The sequence below is a fragment of the Myxocyprinus asiaticus genome, chromosome 42 (genome assembly GCF_019703515.2).
Source record: "Myxocyprinus asiaticus isolate MX2 ecotype Aquarium Trade chromosome 42, UBuf_Myxa_2, whole genome shotgun sequence".
NCBI classification, from domain to species: Eukaryota; Metazoa; Chordata; class Actinopteri; order Cypriniformes; family Catostomidae; genus Myxocyprinus; species Myxocyprinus asiaticus.
This window is the reverse complement of record NC_059385.1, coordinates 34,586,655-34,607,038: the sequence shown is the minus strand read 5'-3', so window position 1 is coordinate 34,607,038 and position 20,384 is coordinate 34,586,655. Positions and strand designations below refer to the sequence as shown.

General features: G+C 38.5%; 2 protein-coding genes across 3 annotated transcripts in view; one reads left to right on the top strand and one right to left on the bottom strand.

Annotated features, from left to right (window-relative positions):
- The window catches only part of ca9 (carbonic anhydrase IX), a 332,582-nt gene that overhangs the window by 16,762 nt on the left and 295,436 nt on the right, over positions 1-20,384 (bottom strand). The gene's annotated exons all lie outside the window — the stretch shown is intronic.
- Positions 1-20,384, top strand: part of tln1 (talin 1) — a 197,848-nt gene that overhangs the window by 164,204 nt on the left and 13,260 nt on the right. For both annotated transcript variants that reach the window (XM_051683214.1, XM_051683215.1), the window contains 4 exons: positions 3,037-3,222; positions 3,847-3,954; positions 6,283-6,388; positions 9,032-9,156. In XM_051683214.1, the coding sequence (XP_051539174.1) occupies positions 3,037-3,222; positions 3,847-3,954; positions 6,283-6,388; positions 9,032-9,156 (525 nt within the window). The remainder of the gene's footprint in view (positions 1-3,036; positions 3,223-3,846; positions 3,955-6,282; positions 6,389-9,031; positions 9,157-20,384) is intronic.

Here is a 20,384-nt window from a genome sequence, read left to right as displayed (position 1 = left end):
CCTTGGCAAGCCTAGGACTAAAGGATTTATTTATATCAATTATTGTCATTATAAAGAAAAATACACACGTGTGCTAGCAAGTGAAAAGTTCTGTACTGATTACAGTATAATTATTGTATTTCACTACACACACACAGACATGTGCGAATGACGTATGTATGCAATTTCCAGCGAAATCCATTCCGACAGCTCTAAAATATAAATTATTATTATAGGTTTATCAAACTGTATTTGGGTAAAGGATTTTTGTTGCACTCATTAATAACATTTTGTTATTTTTTAACAAAAAAAAGTTACATAGTGTAGCTTTAATGAGGAAAACATTGCGGTCTTGGCATCTCTTTGATAAAGATGTGACAGTTATTAAAGTGTTTCTGTTCATGAGGGGAAAACCATCCAAAAACGCTCCAAATCTGCAGACTTTGACCTCTCACTTCCATATGGTTTATCCATTAAAGCTGCACTTTTGATTAATTTAAGAATAAAATTGCAGGAGACCTGGGTTGCTCATCGAGTAAAGACGCTTACTACCGCCCCTGGAGTCGCGAGTTCAAATCCAGGGCGTGCTGAGTGACTCCAGTCAGATCTCCTAAGCAACCAAATTGGCCCGGTAGCTAGGGAGGGTAGAGTCACATGGGGTAACCTCCTCATGGTCGCTGTAATGTGTGGTTCTCGCTCTCGGTGGGGCACGTGGTGAGTTGTGCGTGGATTCCGCGGAGAATAATGTGGGCCTCCACACGCGCTACATCTCCGCGGTAACGCAGTCAAGAAGCCACGTGATAAGATGCACAGATTGACGGTCTCAGACTCAGAGGCAACTGAGATTCGTCCTCCACCACCTGGATTGAGGTGAGTCACTATGCCACCACAAGGACTTTGAGTGCACTGGGAATTGGGCATTCCAAACTGGGGAGAAAAAGGGGAGAAACAAAATAAAGAATTCAATTGCAATGTGGCCTCACACGTTTTATAAAACAGTCTCCATTCAGAGCTTCAGTCAGTGAAGTGTGATTGTGTGGCCCCCATATGCGGCACACATTTAGCAGGGCAGCAGGATTTATCATATTACAGTTTAAATCGTCTTGCCTTATCTTCCCGGACAGGGAAAGACACATTTGATTGGTTCTGGTCATCTTTTCTCCCGTTCTATGCAAAACAGCTGAATGTCAAACCATTAGGGCTGGGTATTGATACAGATTTCCCGATTCAATTCGATTCCGATTCACAAGCTCTCGATTTGATTTCGATGTCGATTTATATGGGTATGTTTCAGTTATAATGTCCCTTTTGAAAGAAATTCTCTCCCAGCTAATGCTGTTAATTATACAGGGGACCTTTTCACTAAGTACATTAGGAAAATATTAATTTTACTATATTTTATATTATATTTTATTACTTTTTCATCATTTTGGTCACATTTTGGATTTTTAAAAATTAACAAATAAATGTATTCAATCAATAAATAAGATATTATATTTCATATATTATTTTTGTTAATATTTATTGTTAAATTGCATAATTTGTACTATTTACAGGTATTTACACTGATTTGTTGATCACATGCAAAAACCTGTACTGTCTCTTTAACAAAAACCAGCATTTCTGTAAACAGCATCTTAAATGAGCGCATGTTAACTAGAGTGGACTCTAATGGCTTTACTTCATCTGTGCGATGCATGATTAGAATGAAATGTTTTTTTGAAGTTGTTTTTGATCAACAACTGACTGTAAAGAACAGAAAGGGTATTAAAAGAGACAGTATTCAGTGACAAATGGATCTCGTCTTTGGACAAACATTACACAGAACAACTTTTACTCTCAACACGCTGTGAAAAGATCCCGCTGCTGAACACTTCACGAATAAACTACACAATTACTGGTGAGGGAAATGTAAACATTTACGAGCCAGTTGCCAGATATATTCACTTTAGTCACATAGCATGAAATTTGGTTGCAACAGCGAGTGATTTCCTCTCATTGTAGTAGAGGGTTGCACGTTGAGTTAAAGATTGGTCTTGGGATTTAAGAATCGATATCGAGATCGTTCAAATGGTGATCGCGATTAATCCAAAAATATTTTTACCCACCCCTACAAACCATTAAAACTTTACGTACGAGCGGTTACTCCTTTGGGAGAATAATATGAGACTGATGAACACTGTTGTCTTTTCCGTTTTTTCCTGTAGCGCTTCACAGTTGATTTAAAGATGGCACTGCATAATTGATTATGTGTTTTGTAATGTGACCTTTAATCCCAGTTCTGAGACTCATCAGACTTTTAACACCTATTTGCGTCCAGAGGTTATTTAAACAGAGGCATAAAACTAAAGTCTTTTAAGCAAGTCAGTTCACTGCTAAATTCATAGTCTCTGCTTAATAGTCTCTGATAAAACTCTCACAATGTCTCATTATGGAGGACAGCAGAGAAGACGCATTAATATAGAACGGTGATTAAAACTGATTGGAACTACTTGTGCATCAAACTGTTTTAACACACACATTCCAACCAATCAGAATCGAGTATTCGAACAGACCATGGCATATGTCAGATTTAATCAATTTCTGATGTTAGGGAGCACCATAACCTAAAAAAATCCTATTTGTGCATCTGTGATGAAAACAGTTGAAATTTGACACCAAAACAACTGAATCCACAGGACTGGCCATTGGTCATAATTTGGTCATTTTCTCTTCACAAGTGCTTGGACCCCGATGAGTGCCACTTGCGGCTATATTTTTATTTAGTTACTGTTTACTTGAATAATTACTTGCAGAACCTGAAGCAAGGTTTAATTAAGTTTGAAAAACTTGAAGGTTGTTTTAATTGAATTTGTTAATATTAATATGTACCATTTTATTTACGTGTTCAAAAGCATTTTAGTTTTTGCTGTGGTATCTAAATTTATATCGAGAATCGTAATTTTTTTTTACTGATATTGGTATCAACTGCTGAAATGTTGGTATTGTGACAACACTAGACGTCATGCAGTGTTTTGCTGTGGTTTTGTTTAATGCGTGTCTGTGTGTGTCTATCAGGTGTTCAGCAGTCCGGATCCTCCTCCTAAGACGGCCAGTCCAGAGGAGTTCATTCGCATGACTAAAGGCATCACACTGGCTACAGCTAAAGCAGTGGCTGCTGGGAACTCATGCCGTCAGGAGGATGTGATTGCCACCGCTAACCTATGCAGACGAGCCATCGCTGACATGCTTCACTCCTGCAAGGTGACACCACCCGCATACCACTGTCAATACATGACAAAAGCCACATGCACAGTTGCATTAATGAATTAAGATATGCACGTAATGCATATGTCATTTAAACGTAAAGCAAAATTATATTAGATTATCTGAATACACAGCCAAAGTGAAGTTGAGGGGAATACTTGTTCAGTTGTGGTATAGTTTTGTGAACTTTTGTCTTAATAAAGCAGTAAGCCATGAGAGGACATGCGTTACAGGGATTTAACCTACCTGACTGACAGCGCTGTGTGTTTTATCTTATCTGGGAGTTGTAGAATCACACTGTATTACTGCGACCCAGATTGTAGTCAGAGGCTAATAGATATGTACAGTGTGAAACCAGCTTAGGAGCAATTTGAAAATAGGCTTAGCGATTCTGGTATTCTTTAACAAAATAAAGTCTGCCATTAACATAGCAATTTTATGTGAAGGCACAAATTCAAAACTGCTTGTATCGGTACTTGGTATCAGTGAATACTTTAAGACTAGGCCTTCAATAATTTGGTATTGGTGCACATATAATTTGAACCTGTTTTTTATTAAGAAAATTCATGTCCATTTGTGAACAACCCCCAAAATATTTGATTTGCCTCATCTGTTGTGCAGCAAGCAGCGTACCACCCGGAGGTGAGTCGTGATGTTCAGACTCGAGCGCTGTGCTTCGGCTCCGAGTGTGCTACAGGTTACCTGGGTCTACTGGAGCATGTGTTAGTGGTGAGTTAACAGTGTTTAGACCAGACCACCCTGTAAGCTCCCATAAACACACACACACGCATGTTGGTGCGGCTATCCTTATGAGGACTCTCCATAGACGTAATGATTTTTATATTGTATGAACTATAGATTCCATCCCCTAACCCTACCCCTAAACCTAACCCTCACAGAAAACTTTCTGCATTTTTACATTTTCAAAAAAACATTATTTAGAATGTTTAAGCAATTTGAAATATGGGGACTCTAGAAATGTCCTCATAAACCACATTTATAGCATAATACCCTTGTAATTACCAGTTTGTAACCTAAAAAAATCATCCTCATAAACCACCCAATAACCCCCCCCCCCCACACACACACACACGCGCGCGCACACAATAGCACAAATACAGAGAAGCAGTCTAGGTTCTCCTGTTATTTCCTGTTTTTTAATGTATTACTTGTCATAATAAATAGAGTTTTGCATAGGAAATAACTCTTAAAGTTTTTTATGCAGGCTCGATAAATTATTGCAATATTTTCCATCCTTCATTTTCTGTTTTCTCTGCTGTGTGTGTGTGTGTGGTCACTGTGATAGCCGGTGAGTAAAAAGTGATTGATATGCATGTGAATGTCAGTGCGTGTGTTTGTGAGTAGAAACGCACAACCTCTTAACAAGAGGCAAAAGAGGGGCCTGGGTAGATCAGCAAGTATTGACGCTGACTACCACCACTGGAGTCGCAAGTTCAAATCCAGGACGTGCTGAGTGACTCCAGCCAGGTCTCCTAAGCAAGCCGGTTGCAAGGGAGGGTAGAGTCACATGGGGTAGCCTCCTCGTGGTCGCTATAATGTGGTTCTCGCTCTCGGTTGGGTGCATGGTGAGTTGTGCGTGGATGCCGTGGAGAATAGCGTGAAGCCTCCACATGCGCTACGTCTCCGCAGTAACGCGCTCAACAAGCCACGTGATAAGATGCACAGATCGACGGTCGCAGTCGCAGAGGCAACTGAGATTCGTCCTCCGCCACCCAGATTGAGGCGAGTCACTACGCCACCACGAGGACTTAGAGTGCATTGGGAATTGGGCATTCCAAATTGGGAAGAAAAGGTGAAGAAAAAAAAGGAAAAAAACAAGATGCAAAAGATACATAACATGGTGCATAATGCAGCTGTTCTCAACTGGTGGGTCACGACCCAAAAATGTTAAATGCAAATAATAAATGCAACTAACCATATAATTGTGCATAGATAGGATAGCAAAATAATTCACTTTTAAAAGGGAGGAGTAACATTTCCTATCTGTTTTTTTTTTTTTTTTTTGGTTTTTTTGCTGAAGCCCAATCAATCTACGGTATTTTTCTGTCACTTCTCTGTTCATCTGGTAGAAGCAAACCAAATTAGGCAGATAGCAACATAGACAGGTTGCTTGACATCCCCGAATGAACAAAAGTAAAAGAAAATATTACCAAGAGTACATTAAATACAGGACTTGCAGCAAGGATAAACATGGTTTGTGCTGACCACAATTTATTTAGTGTGGTGAACTATTGGCTTAATATCATAATATATAGATCATTTGTTTCTGTGCTTGATTTTAAGGAGATTTTGTTAACTTTTGCACAATAAACTATTTTGGTACTGTCGCCACTTGATGTCCAACGTGAAATCTGAAGCAAGACCAGTTGAGAAACGATGCTTTTATCTATCAACTGATTTATAGGTAATTTTACTAAAGATCTCAGATACAGTGTACAACTGACCTGCATGTATTGACTGTGACTGCAGCTAACATTTTGATCATATATTTAAGACTGTACTATGGTGATTTGTTAAACGTGTACTGCTGAATTAGAGGAGGCCATTGCAGGAGGGATTGTCGAATATTTACAGAAAGAGTGAGACAGAATTTATAGTGTTTATATATACATATAACAAATGTCTGTGTGTGTGTGTGTGGGGGGGGGGGGGGGGGGTGGTATCTGTTCTTGTCTGCATCAGTCTCAGCATTCCAGCATTCCTACTCATGGAGTCTTTTCTCAGCCGTCTATTCCAACAAAACATCTCTTAATGCCACACACCTGTTACACTGTCACCAACACTGCCTTTGAGGACACACTGAGAACACACACACTCATAGCTGAGGGATGACTGGGGATTAGAGTGTTCCGTGTGTTCAGCAGGTTTCTTTTGCATGACTCCATGAGAGTATAAAAGCACTGAACACTGTTTAATATGTATCATCACTGTCAGATTAGTTTCTTCGTTTCTCCCCATTTAATCACTTCTTAATCCAGCAGCATCATATTTGTAAAGGTCTGCCAATTGTTTCTGATCACAGATTTTTGTCCACAGATAATTCATAAACCCACTCACGACCTCAAACAACAGCTGGCCAACTACTCAAAACGTGTGGCTAGCTCAGTGACGGAGCTCATACAGGCCGCAGAGGCCATGAAAGGTATGACATAATCGACACCGTTCATGTGCAGTCGAATTTCCTCCTCCCCATGCAGGTCTCTTTGCGCATTGTATTATCTGGCACGGTTGCACTAGCAACCTGAGTGTCACCATGAGTTAAAGTGGCAGCTGTTTACTACTCAAATTAGGTATTGACTCAGGAGAAGATGCTAAAAATAAAAAGCATTGTTAAAGGGTCATTGCTTAAGGGAATCAAACTTTCTTTGATCTTTTGACATACAGTATGAGGTCATTGTGCTATTAAAAACATACTGAAAGTTTCAGAACTCAAAACTTCCTCATGCAAAAAAAAAAAAAAAATAATAATTATTGAAACAAAGCTGCAAAAATGCCTCATTCTCTTCTCCCGTGACTTTGTGACGTCACACGGGGGCTCATTAATGCATGACTACCTTCACAGCAAGACATCAACGCTAGGCTTGAGATCAATACTTTCTTCACGCATTGATAATCAGAATTTTTTCCCGATGATTGAAGATATATGTAACAGTTCAAGGTCGGGTAAGGAGGAGGCGGGAACCGGCTGAACAGTAAACAAGTTTTAATGTCAAACTTAACTTAAAACAAACACAGACACACATGCAACTTGTGCGTCTCTCTATTTCGTACTGGTGCCTCCAGATCCCCATTATCTCGCTCTCCCGCTGATTCAGCACTGGACATGCACCATCACGGCCCGGCCATGCCCTCCTCCTCATCACTCTCCTCCCCCACCCGATTCAGGCTGGAGCACCACCGGTCTGACTAACTCCCACCCCATCTCTGGAGGAGAAATGCTGCCCTTCCGGCCGTTCTGTCAGCTGGTGGTCCACCCCGCCGCCTGTGAACCTGGGGGAGAGACGAGGGTAGGCGTGGGGAGAGGGAAAGAACGAGTGGAGACACACAGAGAGTGAGAGAGAGAAATAAAGTTGCTCGCCGACTCTCACATGCGCTGTCGCCCGGTCCTCAACCACTCCTCCGCTCTCTAGCGGACGGAACCTCCACTTTGGTGGACAGCAGCAGTTCCTCCGGCTCTCAGCGGTCAGCAGCTACCCCTCCGTCCCCAGGCAGACGGCCGCGGCTGCTCCCCTTGCGGATGGCAGTGGTGAGGACTCCGCGACAGCGCATCTCTCCTCCCTCCCGGGTTACAGCATCACTGTAACAGTTCAAAGTCAGGCAAGGAGGAGGCGGGAACTGGCTGAACAGTAAACAAAGTTTTAATGTCAAACATAAACAAACACAGACACACATGCAACGCGGCCATGTGCGTCTCTCTCTCTCTGTCAAACTGGCGCATCTGGCTCCCCTTTATCTCGCTCTCCCGCTGATTCTGTGCTGGCCGTGCACCATCACGGCCCGGCCACGCCCTCCTCCTTGTCACAATATATATCATTTTTTTTTTTTTTTTTTTTTTCAGATGTAAATGGGGCTGCTCATTGCACAATTGTCTGTCTCTTCAAGCATATTTCTCAACACAACTTTGGTAAAGAGTGAGTGGCAGGATAAATTAAAGGGGGTCGCACACTGTCTGGTGATGAAATGGCGCGTTCTAAAATTCGAAACAATAATTTTCTATGAAGGTACTCGCACAAACGCCAATTTGCATAGTTTTCCATTAAATTCTACCCAAATAATGATCATAGGACATCGATTATTTACTCTAGCCATCAGTGGATGATATATTGTGTATATGTAGCTTTCATATAGTCTACACAATGTTTTTTTTTGTGGTTTGACTGCTTTGAATGAAATCTCTTCAAGACTACATACAGAGATATTGCATAATAATTTCTAATCCTTCAGTTTGTGCAGTCACACAAGTTTCATACACTTACCTGCAAACTCATCAACATCACTGTTCATTCTTGAAGTATGAAAACTTTCTTAAATTTGTGTGTATGGTGACTAGATTAGACATCTGTAGACAGCATCATTGAAAAAACTTTACCAACATTTTAAGTGGACATCATGGAAAATAATAACATTTAAAAAAAAAAAAAAAAAAGAGTATGTCATGACCCATTTAACTGCACTGCTTTACTCATGTTTTAGTCCCTTTGATTTTATTTCCAAAACTTCACATACACATGGATGCCATGAAAAATAATAATAATTGGACTAATTGAAAGCTGCTTACTGAAGCAGCAATGGGAAAAGTATTATACTGTAACAGACTAATTATGTCATAAAATATCGGTTCACTTCCACAAATTTGGATGGATTGTGTTCATACCAATTGAGTTGTGTGTGAACTGAACACCACATCCCCATTTTCAAACGAAAACACACTTTTACGCCAAACAAACTCTGATGCCAAACAGACTTGGGTCCACACCAAAAGCTGTAGCGAGTTGTGCTTAGATCAGTGATCAGTGTCTGGTAAGGATTATCACCTGGATCAAGTACTCTAGATCCAGGGCTTCTCTAGAAAATGAAGAATATAAATAATAGAAAATAAATTAATGCCTTGCTATGTATTTTGTACTCAAATAATAGAGATTATTTATAATTACACACATCTCACATATAATGAGGAACTTTTTACAGTTTTTAATTTTTAAATATATATATATATATATATATATATATATATATTATTTATTTTATTTTTTTACTGTGGTTTGACTGGTTGTGATGTCTTTAGGCACAGAGTGGGTGGACCCTGAAGACCCCACTGTCATCGCAGAGAACGAGCTGCTGGGAGCCGCGGCCGCCATTGAAGCTGCTGCCAAGAAACTCGAGCAACTCAAACCTCGAGCCAAACCCAAGGTGACAAGACATTTACCAACGTCCCTCAGGACACACACATTTCTTTATAACTCACGTCAGCTTAACTAATACAGTATACTGCTTGACATTTACATTTATCCTGTTAGTGATTCTGAAACCCTACCCTCATCCACTGATCAGATGAAGTGTTTTCAGTGTTGTACAAAGAACCCGAACATTATGCTTTATTAAAAGTGTAGATATGTACCTTTATGGAAATTGACGTGAGTAAAAGTCAAAGTAGCTCATGAGAAAAATACTTAAGTACATTAAATATCAGCTACTTAAATAATTTTACAGGAGTATCAAAAGTACAAGTGGATAGCATAAAAAATGTCAGCTGATTATACCGTGAATAGCGGTGGTATTAACAATGTGCTGGAGTCTATGTTAGGGTATGTGAGTAAATGTCCTATTACGGTGGCCCTCTGGTGCACAAAACAACGAAATAACAAAGAAAATAAAAAAAATGAAGCCACAACACAACTGAAATACTCCACAACACAACGGAGAATTGAATGAGGGACCCAAGCCATATCTAGGGACCAGTATAATATCATAGAGACTTGGTGGTGGGCACTTCGACTTTGGCCAGTAAGCAACCAATCAGAACAACGTAGCAATGTGCTAAAGAACAAATGCAACTTACTGAAGCCCAACATAGAAATTTTGCTCACAACAACAACACCATTCCCACTTTCTTCAGAAAATATAAAAATAATATTTTGTTGTGATCATTTTTAATGTGTGTTTCTGTTTTTCTTTGTACCGAAATTCTTATTTTGACATTACTATTTGTATCTTCCATACAGAAAAAGTGAGTGTTAAGTTTACTGTTTCCGGTTAAAACAGTTTTGAAAAAGTTATTGTTAGACATTTTAATTTGATTATAATATCATTTTTGATTCATACACATGGTACCTTGGTTAAATGTAAATGGTAACCCGCATTTTATTGACTTATGAACTGCTATATTACAGATATGAACAGAAATCTTATCGCACATAACTTTATCAGTATATCACAACGTTGATAAAAAATGTATCAAATAAATGTATTGCCAAAAACACAGATGAATTTTTACTTAAATAGTCTCTTTTCTTTAAGATTCCACAGTCAAGACATAACGTGTTGTTCTAGGTGCTTCTCTTAGGATTTAGGTTTAGATTTGTGATTCATGAAACAAATCGTTCAGACTGCTTTTCGAATCGATTTGACTGATTCAAAACAATCAAATTGATCAAAAGTTTCGACCCAAACAATTCATTCACAAATCAGACATCGCTCTAACAGTGTTTCCTGCAACAACAACAACAAAATTCCCATGTTGTGAGCTTGCAGTCTGAATTGAATGTGATGAGATAAATAGATTGTGTACTGCGAAATAACACAAAAACAACACGTCTTTCTATTGCATTGTTTGGGCTGAAGATTAAAATCGATATCAAAGTATGAAATGTACAATTATTAAACCGCAAAGACTGAGATTTACATGCGTTACTCGTGTGCAGCTATCCTCTGGGCACACGTGAGGCTCATGATACAGTGGTTTCAGAGCGGTTCTGTGCTTGTTCCACGAATTTCATCTTGCGCTTGGATAAACAGATGTGCTGTGTTCGATTCAGTTTGGGTAACGTGTGCTGAGCTTGTTATATTTACAGCACTCCAAATTCATTTTAGTTGGCTGCTACAAGTTACACAAATCTAAAATAACCCTATGACACCAGTTTTTTGTGGACTAAAGAGGAGATGAGAGCATTTAATCATATTTGGAATGAGGCCTGCTGTTTGAGGGTTTAACCAGACCACATAGCAATGCCAAATACGAACTTATTCTAAAACTTTTACTTGTTTATTGGTAATACAAATAATAATAATAATAGTTTTTATAAAACAGTTGTTATATACAATATTTCTGCAATTTCTTAATGTAGTTATTATACTAGGGCTGGGAATTGCCACAGACCTCCCGATTCGATATTACAACAATATTTAGTTGCCGATTCGCTATGTATTGCTATATATCGCTATGTATTATTTAGCTTTGAATTCTGTAGGAAATACTTCTTTCACCGTGCCACATCCAGTTTGTTTCACTTTTTGTGGTGTGCTGTCACAAAAGTAATAAAAGGTTAATGAAAAATCTATTTATTTAATCTAATCTAATTAATTAGGGCCCAAGTACTGAAAGTGCGGAGACTCTATTGTTCTTCTATGGATTATTAATATTATTATTATTATTATAAGGGCCCAAGCACTGAAAGTGCAGAAGCCCTATTGTTCTTCTAAATATTATTATTAGGGCCCAAGCACTGAAAGTGCAGAGGCCCTAATGTTCTTCAAAAGATTATTAGGGCCCAAGCATTGAAAGTGCGGAGGCCTTATTGTTCTTCTAAGGATTATTATTGTTATTATTCTTTTTCAAGGTTTTCTGTACTTTTGGGGTGCTTAACATGCGTGAAAACTCTTGAAATTTTGCGAACACATCAGTCGTCGGCCATTAGGGCTGGGCACAGTTGCGGGTTTCGGCATGCGAGGGCGGGGGGGGGGCTCTGTAGCGGCCCTTGAAAATGGGCATGTAAGGGGGGCTCTGTAGCACCCCCATTTTCACCTACAGTCACCAAAGCCGAACAACTTTAATACAGTCATTATCTCTGCACAACAGGAAGTCTGCCATTTTGTATTTTTTGAAAAATTCTTTAGAATAATGTCAAGACACTGCTGATGTAAATTTGTAAAGGGATATTTGATATCTTAAATTCTGTTGCAATGGCAACGCATTAATTATTATTATTCATTTCTTCCTATATTTGGGGTTTTTTGAGGCACTTGGCATGCTTAAAATGTCATGAAATTTTGCACACAGATCAGTTAGCCATTAGGTCTGGGCAAATGTTCATACGGCTTCTGTAGCACCCCAATTTTCACCTACAGACTCCAAAATTGGTACATACAGTATATAGTTCTCATAAAGCCAGAAAACTTTCATAATTATAGTCATTAGGTCCACCCAACAGGAAGTTTGGATTTTTTTAATATTGCAGTCTCTGAACTTTTAAATACTCCTCCTAGGTGATTTATGAGACTGTCACCACATTTAGACAACATTATGCCAAGACACTGAAGATGCTAAATTGCAAACAGATTTTGTTAATTTGAACGGTGTTGCCATGGCGAGGCATTAAGTTAATGGCGAAAAATGGGAAACAGGAAGTGTGTCCTATCTTTTGTGTGCAATGTGTGATTTAGATCAAAATTGAGATGTTTGTGTAGTCTTGGGGGCTAATCACGTAAATTGGACTATTTTGTGTCACGGTCATTGCGCCACCACCTGGCAGCAGGAAGTGTGGCTCTTACAACAGACTTTAAAATAGTCCTCTTATATTTACTCAAATTGCTTAAAAATTGTTTAGAATAATGTCAAATGCCAAATGCATGTGTCCACCTTGCATTGTTTTCCAAAAGCCACCGGGTGGAAATGGACCAGTTGTGCTTGGGCCCGTCTTCGCTGCTTGCAGCTATATTTATTATTAGGGGTTCAAGCCCGAAGGGCTAGAAACCCTATTGTTTTTGTTAGGATTTTTATTAGGGGCCAAGCACCGAAGATGCGTAGGCACCTATTGTGTTTGTTAATGTTCTTTTTATTTATTATTATTATGCATCCACTGGATCATTTCTGTTAATTATGATTATTTTGGATATTTCTTCACATGTGCTTGGACCCCGATGATTGCCGCTTGCGGCTATATTTATTATTTTGTTTATTTATTATTTGGCATATCATTACGAAAGTCTGTATGTGTCATCGGCACAATGCCATGAAGGTGCTCAACAAGTTTCAGGACAGTGCTGGCTTGTGGTCAAAAAATATAATGAAACATAAAAATGCTAATAACTTTTGATAATTTTAGCCTATTGGTATGACACTAATCTTGATAGATTCCTTGGGTCAAGCCAAGTTTTGTCATGGTCGGCCAAACTTCCTGTCGGCCATTATTAATTTACTTGAAAACCTACTTTTTTTTAACTCCTCCCACAGTGATAATCGAATTTTCACAAAATTTTGCTCAGATCATCTTCAGACCATGCTAATCAAAAGTTTTTGTGAGCTTGCAGTCTAAACTGAATGTAACAACACCAAAAAAAAAAAAAAAAAAAAAACATGTACCACCAAATAATACCAATAAACACTTCTTTCTTGTCATTTTCACTCATTCCACTAAATTTACTCAAATTTAAAAAAAATTCTCTATATCATTGCCTCTAGAGCATCGCCATAATTCACTCTTACTCACAAACTTGCATGATGATTCAGTCTGATAAATCATTCAACTAAATGAATGGAATCACTCAGGGCTGTGTTAACCAAAAGCATTGTTAGCCCAAGCTGCACTTAAAGACCGTTGGTGCCTATGGTACTGACGATCAACTTACACTAAACAGTTACACAGAACAGTTAATAAATGAACATCTGACTCAGTGTACTGCATTTCTTTACTCTCAAAATAACAAATGATCGTTATACTATCCCCTTAACTGGCACTCCCCTTTTTTAGCATTTACCAGAAAATTACATTTTCAACTTTACTGTTGAATGCTTGGGACTAGAGACCTAATTTTGGTAAGTAAAATAAGTTATAAAACGCCAAATTTCTTAGAATTATTGTAGATGCAGTACCAAATGTGGCCACAAGATGACATCAAAGCTCCATTGTACCAAGAGTGACCAACTCAGATTTAAATGCCTGGGTCTAAAGACCTATTTATGGACTCTTTTTAAAGAAGACACTTTGGAGATTATTGTGCAAGTGAAATCAGTTAAGTTAATTTAAAAAAAAAGTTATAAAGAGGCCTTATTATGCTTTTTGGGTTTTTATTTTTTCCTTTAGTGTGTAATATAGCTGTTTGTGCATGTAAAAGGTCTGCAAAGTTACAAAGCACAAAGTCCATGCAAAAGGGAGTTATTTCTTCCATAAAGCATCTACGTCACTATCTAACATCGTTTTCATGATCGATCATTGCTGCCACATCTGAGTACTCGAGTACTCGTGCCCATCCCTAATAGCTGCTATGAGTCCAAACACAGAATATGCGCTCCTGCCAGTTTGGCGTTTATTACTCCTCAAAACTGCGTGGAACTTATTCCAAAGTACTCAAATCTAGCAAGATTGTACTGTTTTTGCGTAGATCCATTGAAAGAAGAAGCTAAAATGTTAGATTTCGGCTCCGATTGATCATCAGAAACGGAAGAAAGCTCAGAGTGTAATGGTCAGAGGTGGGTAGTAACACACTACATTTACTCCATTACATTCACTAGAGTAACTTTTTGTGAATAAATTTACTTTCAGAGTAGGTTTAAAGTGGGTACTTTTTACTCTCACTCAAGTAAATTTCTAATGAAATTTTTGTACTTTTACTTTGTTACAATGGGCAGCGCTCCTGCCGTTACATTACTGGGTTTAATTTTAATTAATGTGTAATTTATTGAGAGATTACTGAATGGGACTTTTACGACAGCAGAAGTTCACACAGTTGCGCGTGCTGTCACAGACTGTCACTTAAGCCAAGTCCATCACTGCTGCAGCATCAAGCTCTTCAAACAAAGTGAAACACTTTCTTCACTCTGCACAGTAAAAAAATAATAGTTTCACCATGCAATGCCTTCATTTAACACCAAGTCAAGTGGATATTTCAAGATTAAAATTGCAGCTCCAACTTAAGGCAGCACTTTGTACTGCATCCCGAATGTCATAAAGCAGTATTCATGCATTTACCCCGTGCCCTCGCGGGGATACTGGAAACTGCTGCAGCTACTGCGGGCGGATTAACTGTATAAATCCATGTAAAAATCCACGTTAAGTGTAAATGCCTTTTGCTCTACCGATCGTGTTCTTAACTGGAGTGCAAACAGACAGCATTTCTCAGGCTGCGTACTCTGCGTTTAGGGAGCGGCGGTACTACTGTACAGAACTAATGATCTAAATTTTTTTGACACTGAAAACTGTAACTACACTGAACTAACAACTATAAGCTATGAAATAGCGAAAGTAGGCATTAATAAAACATGATCTTGCTTTGGTTTATATTTCCCTGTGGGACATTGTTCACGTTTTCACTGTAATAAAAACACAAGAAGAATGTGAAAGTGATCTTTTTCTCATCCACACATTCTCACATCACATCGCTTCTGAAGATATGGATTTAACCACTGGAGTTTTACGGATTACTTTTATGCTGACTTATGTGATTTTTTTTTTTTTAGCTTTAAAATGTTGGCGCCCATTCACTTGCACTTTATGGACAAAAAGAGCTGAGAAATTCTTCTAAAAATCTTAATTTGTGTTCTGCAGAAGAAAGGAAGTTATATACATCTGGAATGGCATAAGGGTGATTAAATTATAAGAGAATTTTCATTTTTGGGTGAACTATCACTTTAAGGGCTCTTGTCATGATCTGGATGAATTTGTCAATAAGAAGTGAGGTTTGGAAATCTTTCTAATAATTTGGTGATTCACATTCTTCTCTGTATATCGCCCCCCGCTGGACTGGGAGAAGAACTTCTAGCAAAAAATTACTTAAATATTGATCTGTTTCTCACCCACACCTATCATATCACTTCTGAAGATATAGATTTACCCACTGGAGTCGTATTTGATTGTCGTACTTTTATGGTGCCTGATTTGCTTTTGGAGCATAACAATTTTGGCACCCATTCACTTGCATTTTACTGACCTACAGAGCTGAAATATTCTTCTAAAAAACGTAATGTATGTTCTGCAGAAGAAAGTAAGTCACTTGAGTACTCTTTTAATTGGATACTTTCTTACTCTTCTCAAGTAATTATTTATGTTAGCACTTTTACTTCTACTTGAGTAAAAAAAAAATTTATTATTATTATTTTCTCCCCTTTTTGCTCCCCAATTTGGAATGCCCAATTCCCAATGCACTCTAAGTCCTCATAGTGGCGTAGTGACTCGCCTCAATCCGGGTGGCAGAGGACGAATCCCAGTTGCCTCCGTGTCTGAGACCATCAACCCATGTATCTTATCACATGGCTTGTTGAGCGCGTTACTGCGGAGACATAGCGCATGTGGAGGCTTCACGCCATCCACCGTGGCATCCACGCACAACTCACCATGCGCCCCACCAAGAGCGAACCACATTATAGCGACCACGGGGAGGTTACTCCATGTGACTCTGCCCTCCCTAGCAACCAGGCCAATTTGGTTGCTTAGGAGACCTGGTTGGAGTCACTCAGCACGCCCTGAGATTCGAACTTGCGAACTCCAGGGGTGGTAGTCAGCGTCTTTACTCGCTGAGCTACCCAGGCCCCTGAGTAATTATTTTTTAAAGTAATTGTACTTTTACTTAAGTACAGTTTTTGGCTACTCTACCCACCTCTGGTAATGCCTTAGGTTCTCTATCCAAACAAACACTAGGATGACGTCACTGTTCTGGAATGAGCAAAGCCAACCCCTGTAACCATAGAAACGTCATACCAATGGCTACATGATCTGTCAATCAAATCTTGACTAGCTATCCACTGGCCACATTTTGGAGAGGCCATGGAGCCTTTGATCTGGTTTGATTGACAGCTCCACCTGTGAGTTACAGAGAGACTCGTGGGTGGGCTCAAACAATGCAGACGTTTCACCGGAATAGCGGAGACCTCAAGAGCTCGATGCTGATTGATTGATACGTTTTATAATCAATATTTTATTGATAATATACATTTTAATTTACGTGATGACACAAGCAAAGAATGATCAATCGGTTTTTTTTTTACCTCAAAGTCTATTTTCAGTCGTGGATATTTACCATGGATTGTATGCTTGAATTTTCTGCCATCATCCGATCAGATCAAAACCAGAAGATATAAAAGATAAGTAACACCGCTCACATGTTGCATGTTTTAAAATCCACTCTTTCAGTATTTTAATGCATTTTTGTAATGACGTCATTCAGATTGCAAAACAGTGGGCATATTTCGAAGCTAGAAACTTGTAGCTTTCAAACAATATAAGGTTTGTTAGATTAAAGACGGATATGAAGGTAATATAGTCCAATAAACAAAAAACGTTAAAAAAGCATATATGGGACGATGCCAGTTAACGGGCTAAACTAGCTCTTCAGTATACTTCAGATTGTTCATATGACAACTAAAGAAGAAAACAGTTGCAACATTTTGTAAGGAATTTATTTAATTTTAATTTATTGAATTTAAATGTTTTATCAATTTTATTATGAAATGAAAAAAAGATTTCTATCACAGAAAGATATCTATCAGAGTGTGTATTTTGATAAAAATATTTGAAATGCGATAAGATGTATCATGCTGCATCCAGACTTATTTTGTAATCAAATCATAAGGATGTTTCTAAAAATGCTAATAACTTTTGATAATTTTGGTCTATTGTCATTTTTGTCTGATGCCAATAACCATGTATATTACATTACAAGTGATTCTATTCATTGCTTTTCGAGCAGTTTGCCTAAAATCTTTTCACTAATTTTTGCCATTCCTGTGCATGGTCCCAATAATTGCTGCTTGCAGCTATATTTATTATTAGGGGTTCAATCCCGAAGGGCTAGAAACCCTGTTGTTTTTGTAAGGATTTTTATTATTATTATTATTATTATTAGGGGTTCAAGCCCAAAGGGCTAGAAACCCTGTTGTTTTTGAAAGGATTTTTATTATTAGGGGTTCAAGCACCAAGGGTTAGAAACCCTATTGTTATTGTAAGGATTTTTATTATTATTATTAGGGGCTAGAACATTTTGGGTCATAACTCTTGAACCGTAAGTGCTAGAAACCTGTGATTCCTTGCGTCATGGTGAATCTTTTAAGATCCAGCTGTTTTTGGTGCAGTCCCTTCATTTTCCCGCTATTTTGGATTGTATGAAAGAAATTAAAAATAAACTCATTCTAGGCCGTTTGCCCGATCGGAACCAAACCAGTGCAGAAAGATTCAGCAGAGTCCCAGTATGAAAAGTTATCAAAGGAATTTTGAAATTCTGATATATCGTCAAACGGTACGCCAAAACTTCCGTAGTGGGCGTGTCCATTTTACTAAAACGGTTATAACTTTTGAACGGGTTGAGATATTATCACTAAATTTGGTACACATATGTATGGACTCATTCTGAGGACACACAAAAAATATTGCATACCTTTGCCTCTTGGTGGTGCTCTAATAATGAAAAAAATAAAAATGGCTTTAACTATGGAACCGTTGGTCCGATCGACTTGAAATTTTGCTTGCAGTGTCTTTGTACAAGGTGCCATCAAGGTCTGTGAGGACAGTCGCATATCTTTAAAAACATGGCTGCCATCGACCAATTAGATTTAAGCAGCTTTTATGTAGGGTTAAATAAGTCCGATCGGAACTAAACTTGGTAGGCCTATTTGTTTCTTGGCCCAAGAGGCCTGTGCAAAATGTTTAAAAAAAATTGGCCACCGGGAGGTGCGATCGCATTTTACATGCATGTAAATCATTGTATATACCGCTGTGTTTAACAAAGAAACCCGTTATTCATGCCACATTGTGGATCTCCTCATTCTGAACAACTTTGCCTAAGGACCATTGGTGTGAAACAAAACGTTCAATAAATACTTGAGATTATTTTAAAAGATTACTTTTTCGAACTAGTCCTAGGCCGTTCGCCCGATCGGAACCAAACCAGTGCAGAAAGATTCTCTGGAGTCCCAAAATGAAAATTTTGAAATTTGTATTTATCGTCAAACGGTATACCAAAACGTTCGTAATGGCCGTGGCCACTTTTTAAAAAATGGTTATAACTCTTGAACAGAATCGGATATTGTTACCAAATTCTAAGGACACACAAAAACAATTGTGCTTCTCCACCTCTTGGTGGCGCTATAAAACAAAAAAAAACATTAAAATGGATCTAACTATGGAATGGCTCAGCCGATTGACTTGAACTTTTGCATGTAGTGTCTGTGTCTAAGGTCTGTGTAAAGGCCGTCAAGAATCCATCAAGAAAATCATCTTTTAGCAGCTATTTGATCTAGTCCTAGTCCGTTCTCCCAATCGGAACCAATCCAATGCAGAAAGATTCTCTGGAATCCCATTATTAATAATTATCAAAAAAAGTTTTAACCTTCGATTCAATGTTGCAGAGCTACACCAAAACATAAGCTGTGGGCATTGCCACTTTTACTAAAGCAGTTATAACTCTTGAATGGAATGAGATATTTCCACAAAATTTGAGACACTTTTGTATGGGGTCATTTGAGGACACATGAAAATTGCATACCTTTGCCTCTTGGTGGCGCTATAACAGTCAGGAATGTAAAAAATACCAAATCTGTGTTATACCTTACCTGATATTTCTCAAAATTAAGGCATTTTAACACTGTTTTAGTTGTTTTCAGATTATATAATTAATACTTAATATCTTTTGCATGTGAATTTAAAGGACCTTAAAGCCTCCTTTGATTTAACCACGTTAACCACTGCTTGCAGCTATATTTATTATTATTATCATTATTCATATTTCTGTACTTTTGGGGTACTTAGCATGTGTGAAAACTCAAACTCTTTTGCACACACATCAGAGTTGTCAGCTATTAGGGCTGGGTAAAGTTGTGGGGGGGGTGGTCTGTAGCGCCCCCTTGAAAATGGCCATGTAAGGGGGGTCTGTAGAACCCACATTTTCACCTACAGTCACCAAAATTGGTACATATGTTGTTCTCATAAAGCCAAACAACTTTCATACTCAGTCATTAGCTCTGCCCAACAGGAAGTCGGCCATTTTGGATTTTCTGAAAATCGCAGGCTCTGAAATTTTAAATACTCAGAGGGGATTCATGTGACTGGCACCACATTTGTGCAACATCTTGCCAAGACATTGTAGATGCTAAATTTTTATCTGATTTTTGATATTTTGAATGGTGTTGCCATGGCGGAGCAATACATTTATGGCGAAAAATGGAAAACAGGAAGTGCCTTATATCTTCTGTGTGCATTGTGTGATTTTGATGATAATTCAGCTGTATGTTTGGTAATGAGGGCTGATCACATTGATGTGGCTTTTATGGGTCACGGTCATAGTGCCACCAATTGGCAGCAGGAAGTATGGCACTTTTAACAGGCTTTAAATTAGCCCTCTTTTTTATTTTTTTATTTATATATGTATCCCCTGTTCTCCCCAGTTTGGAATGCTCAGTTCCCACTACTTAGTAGGTCCTCTTGGTGGCGCGATTA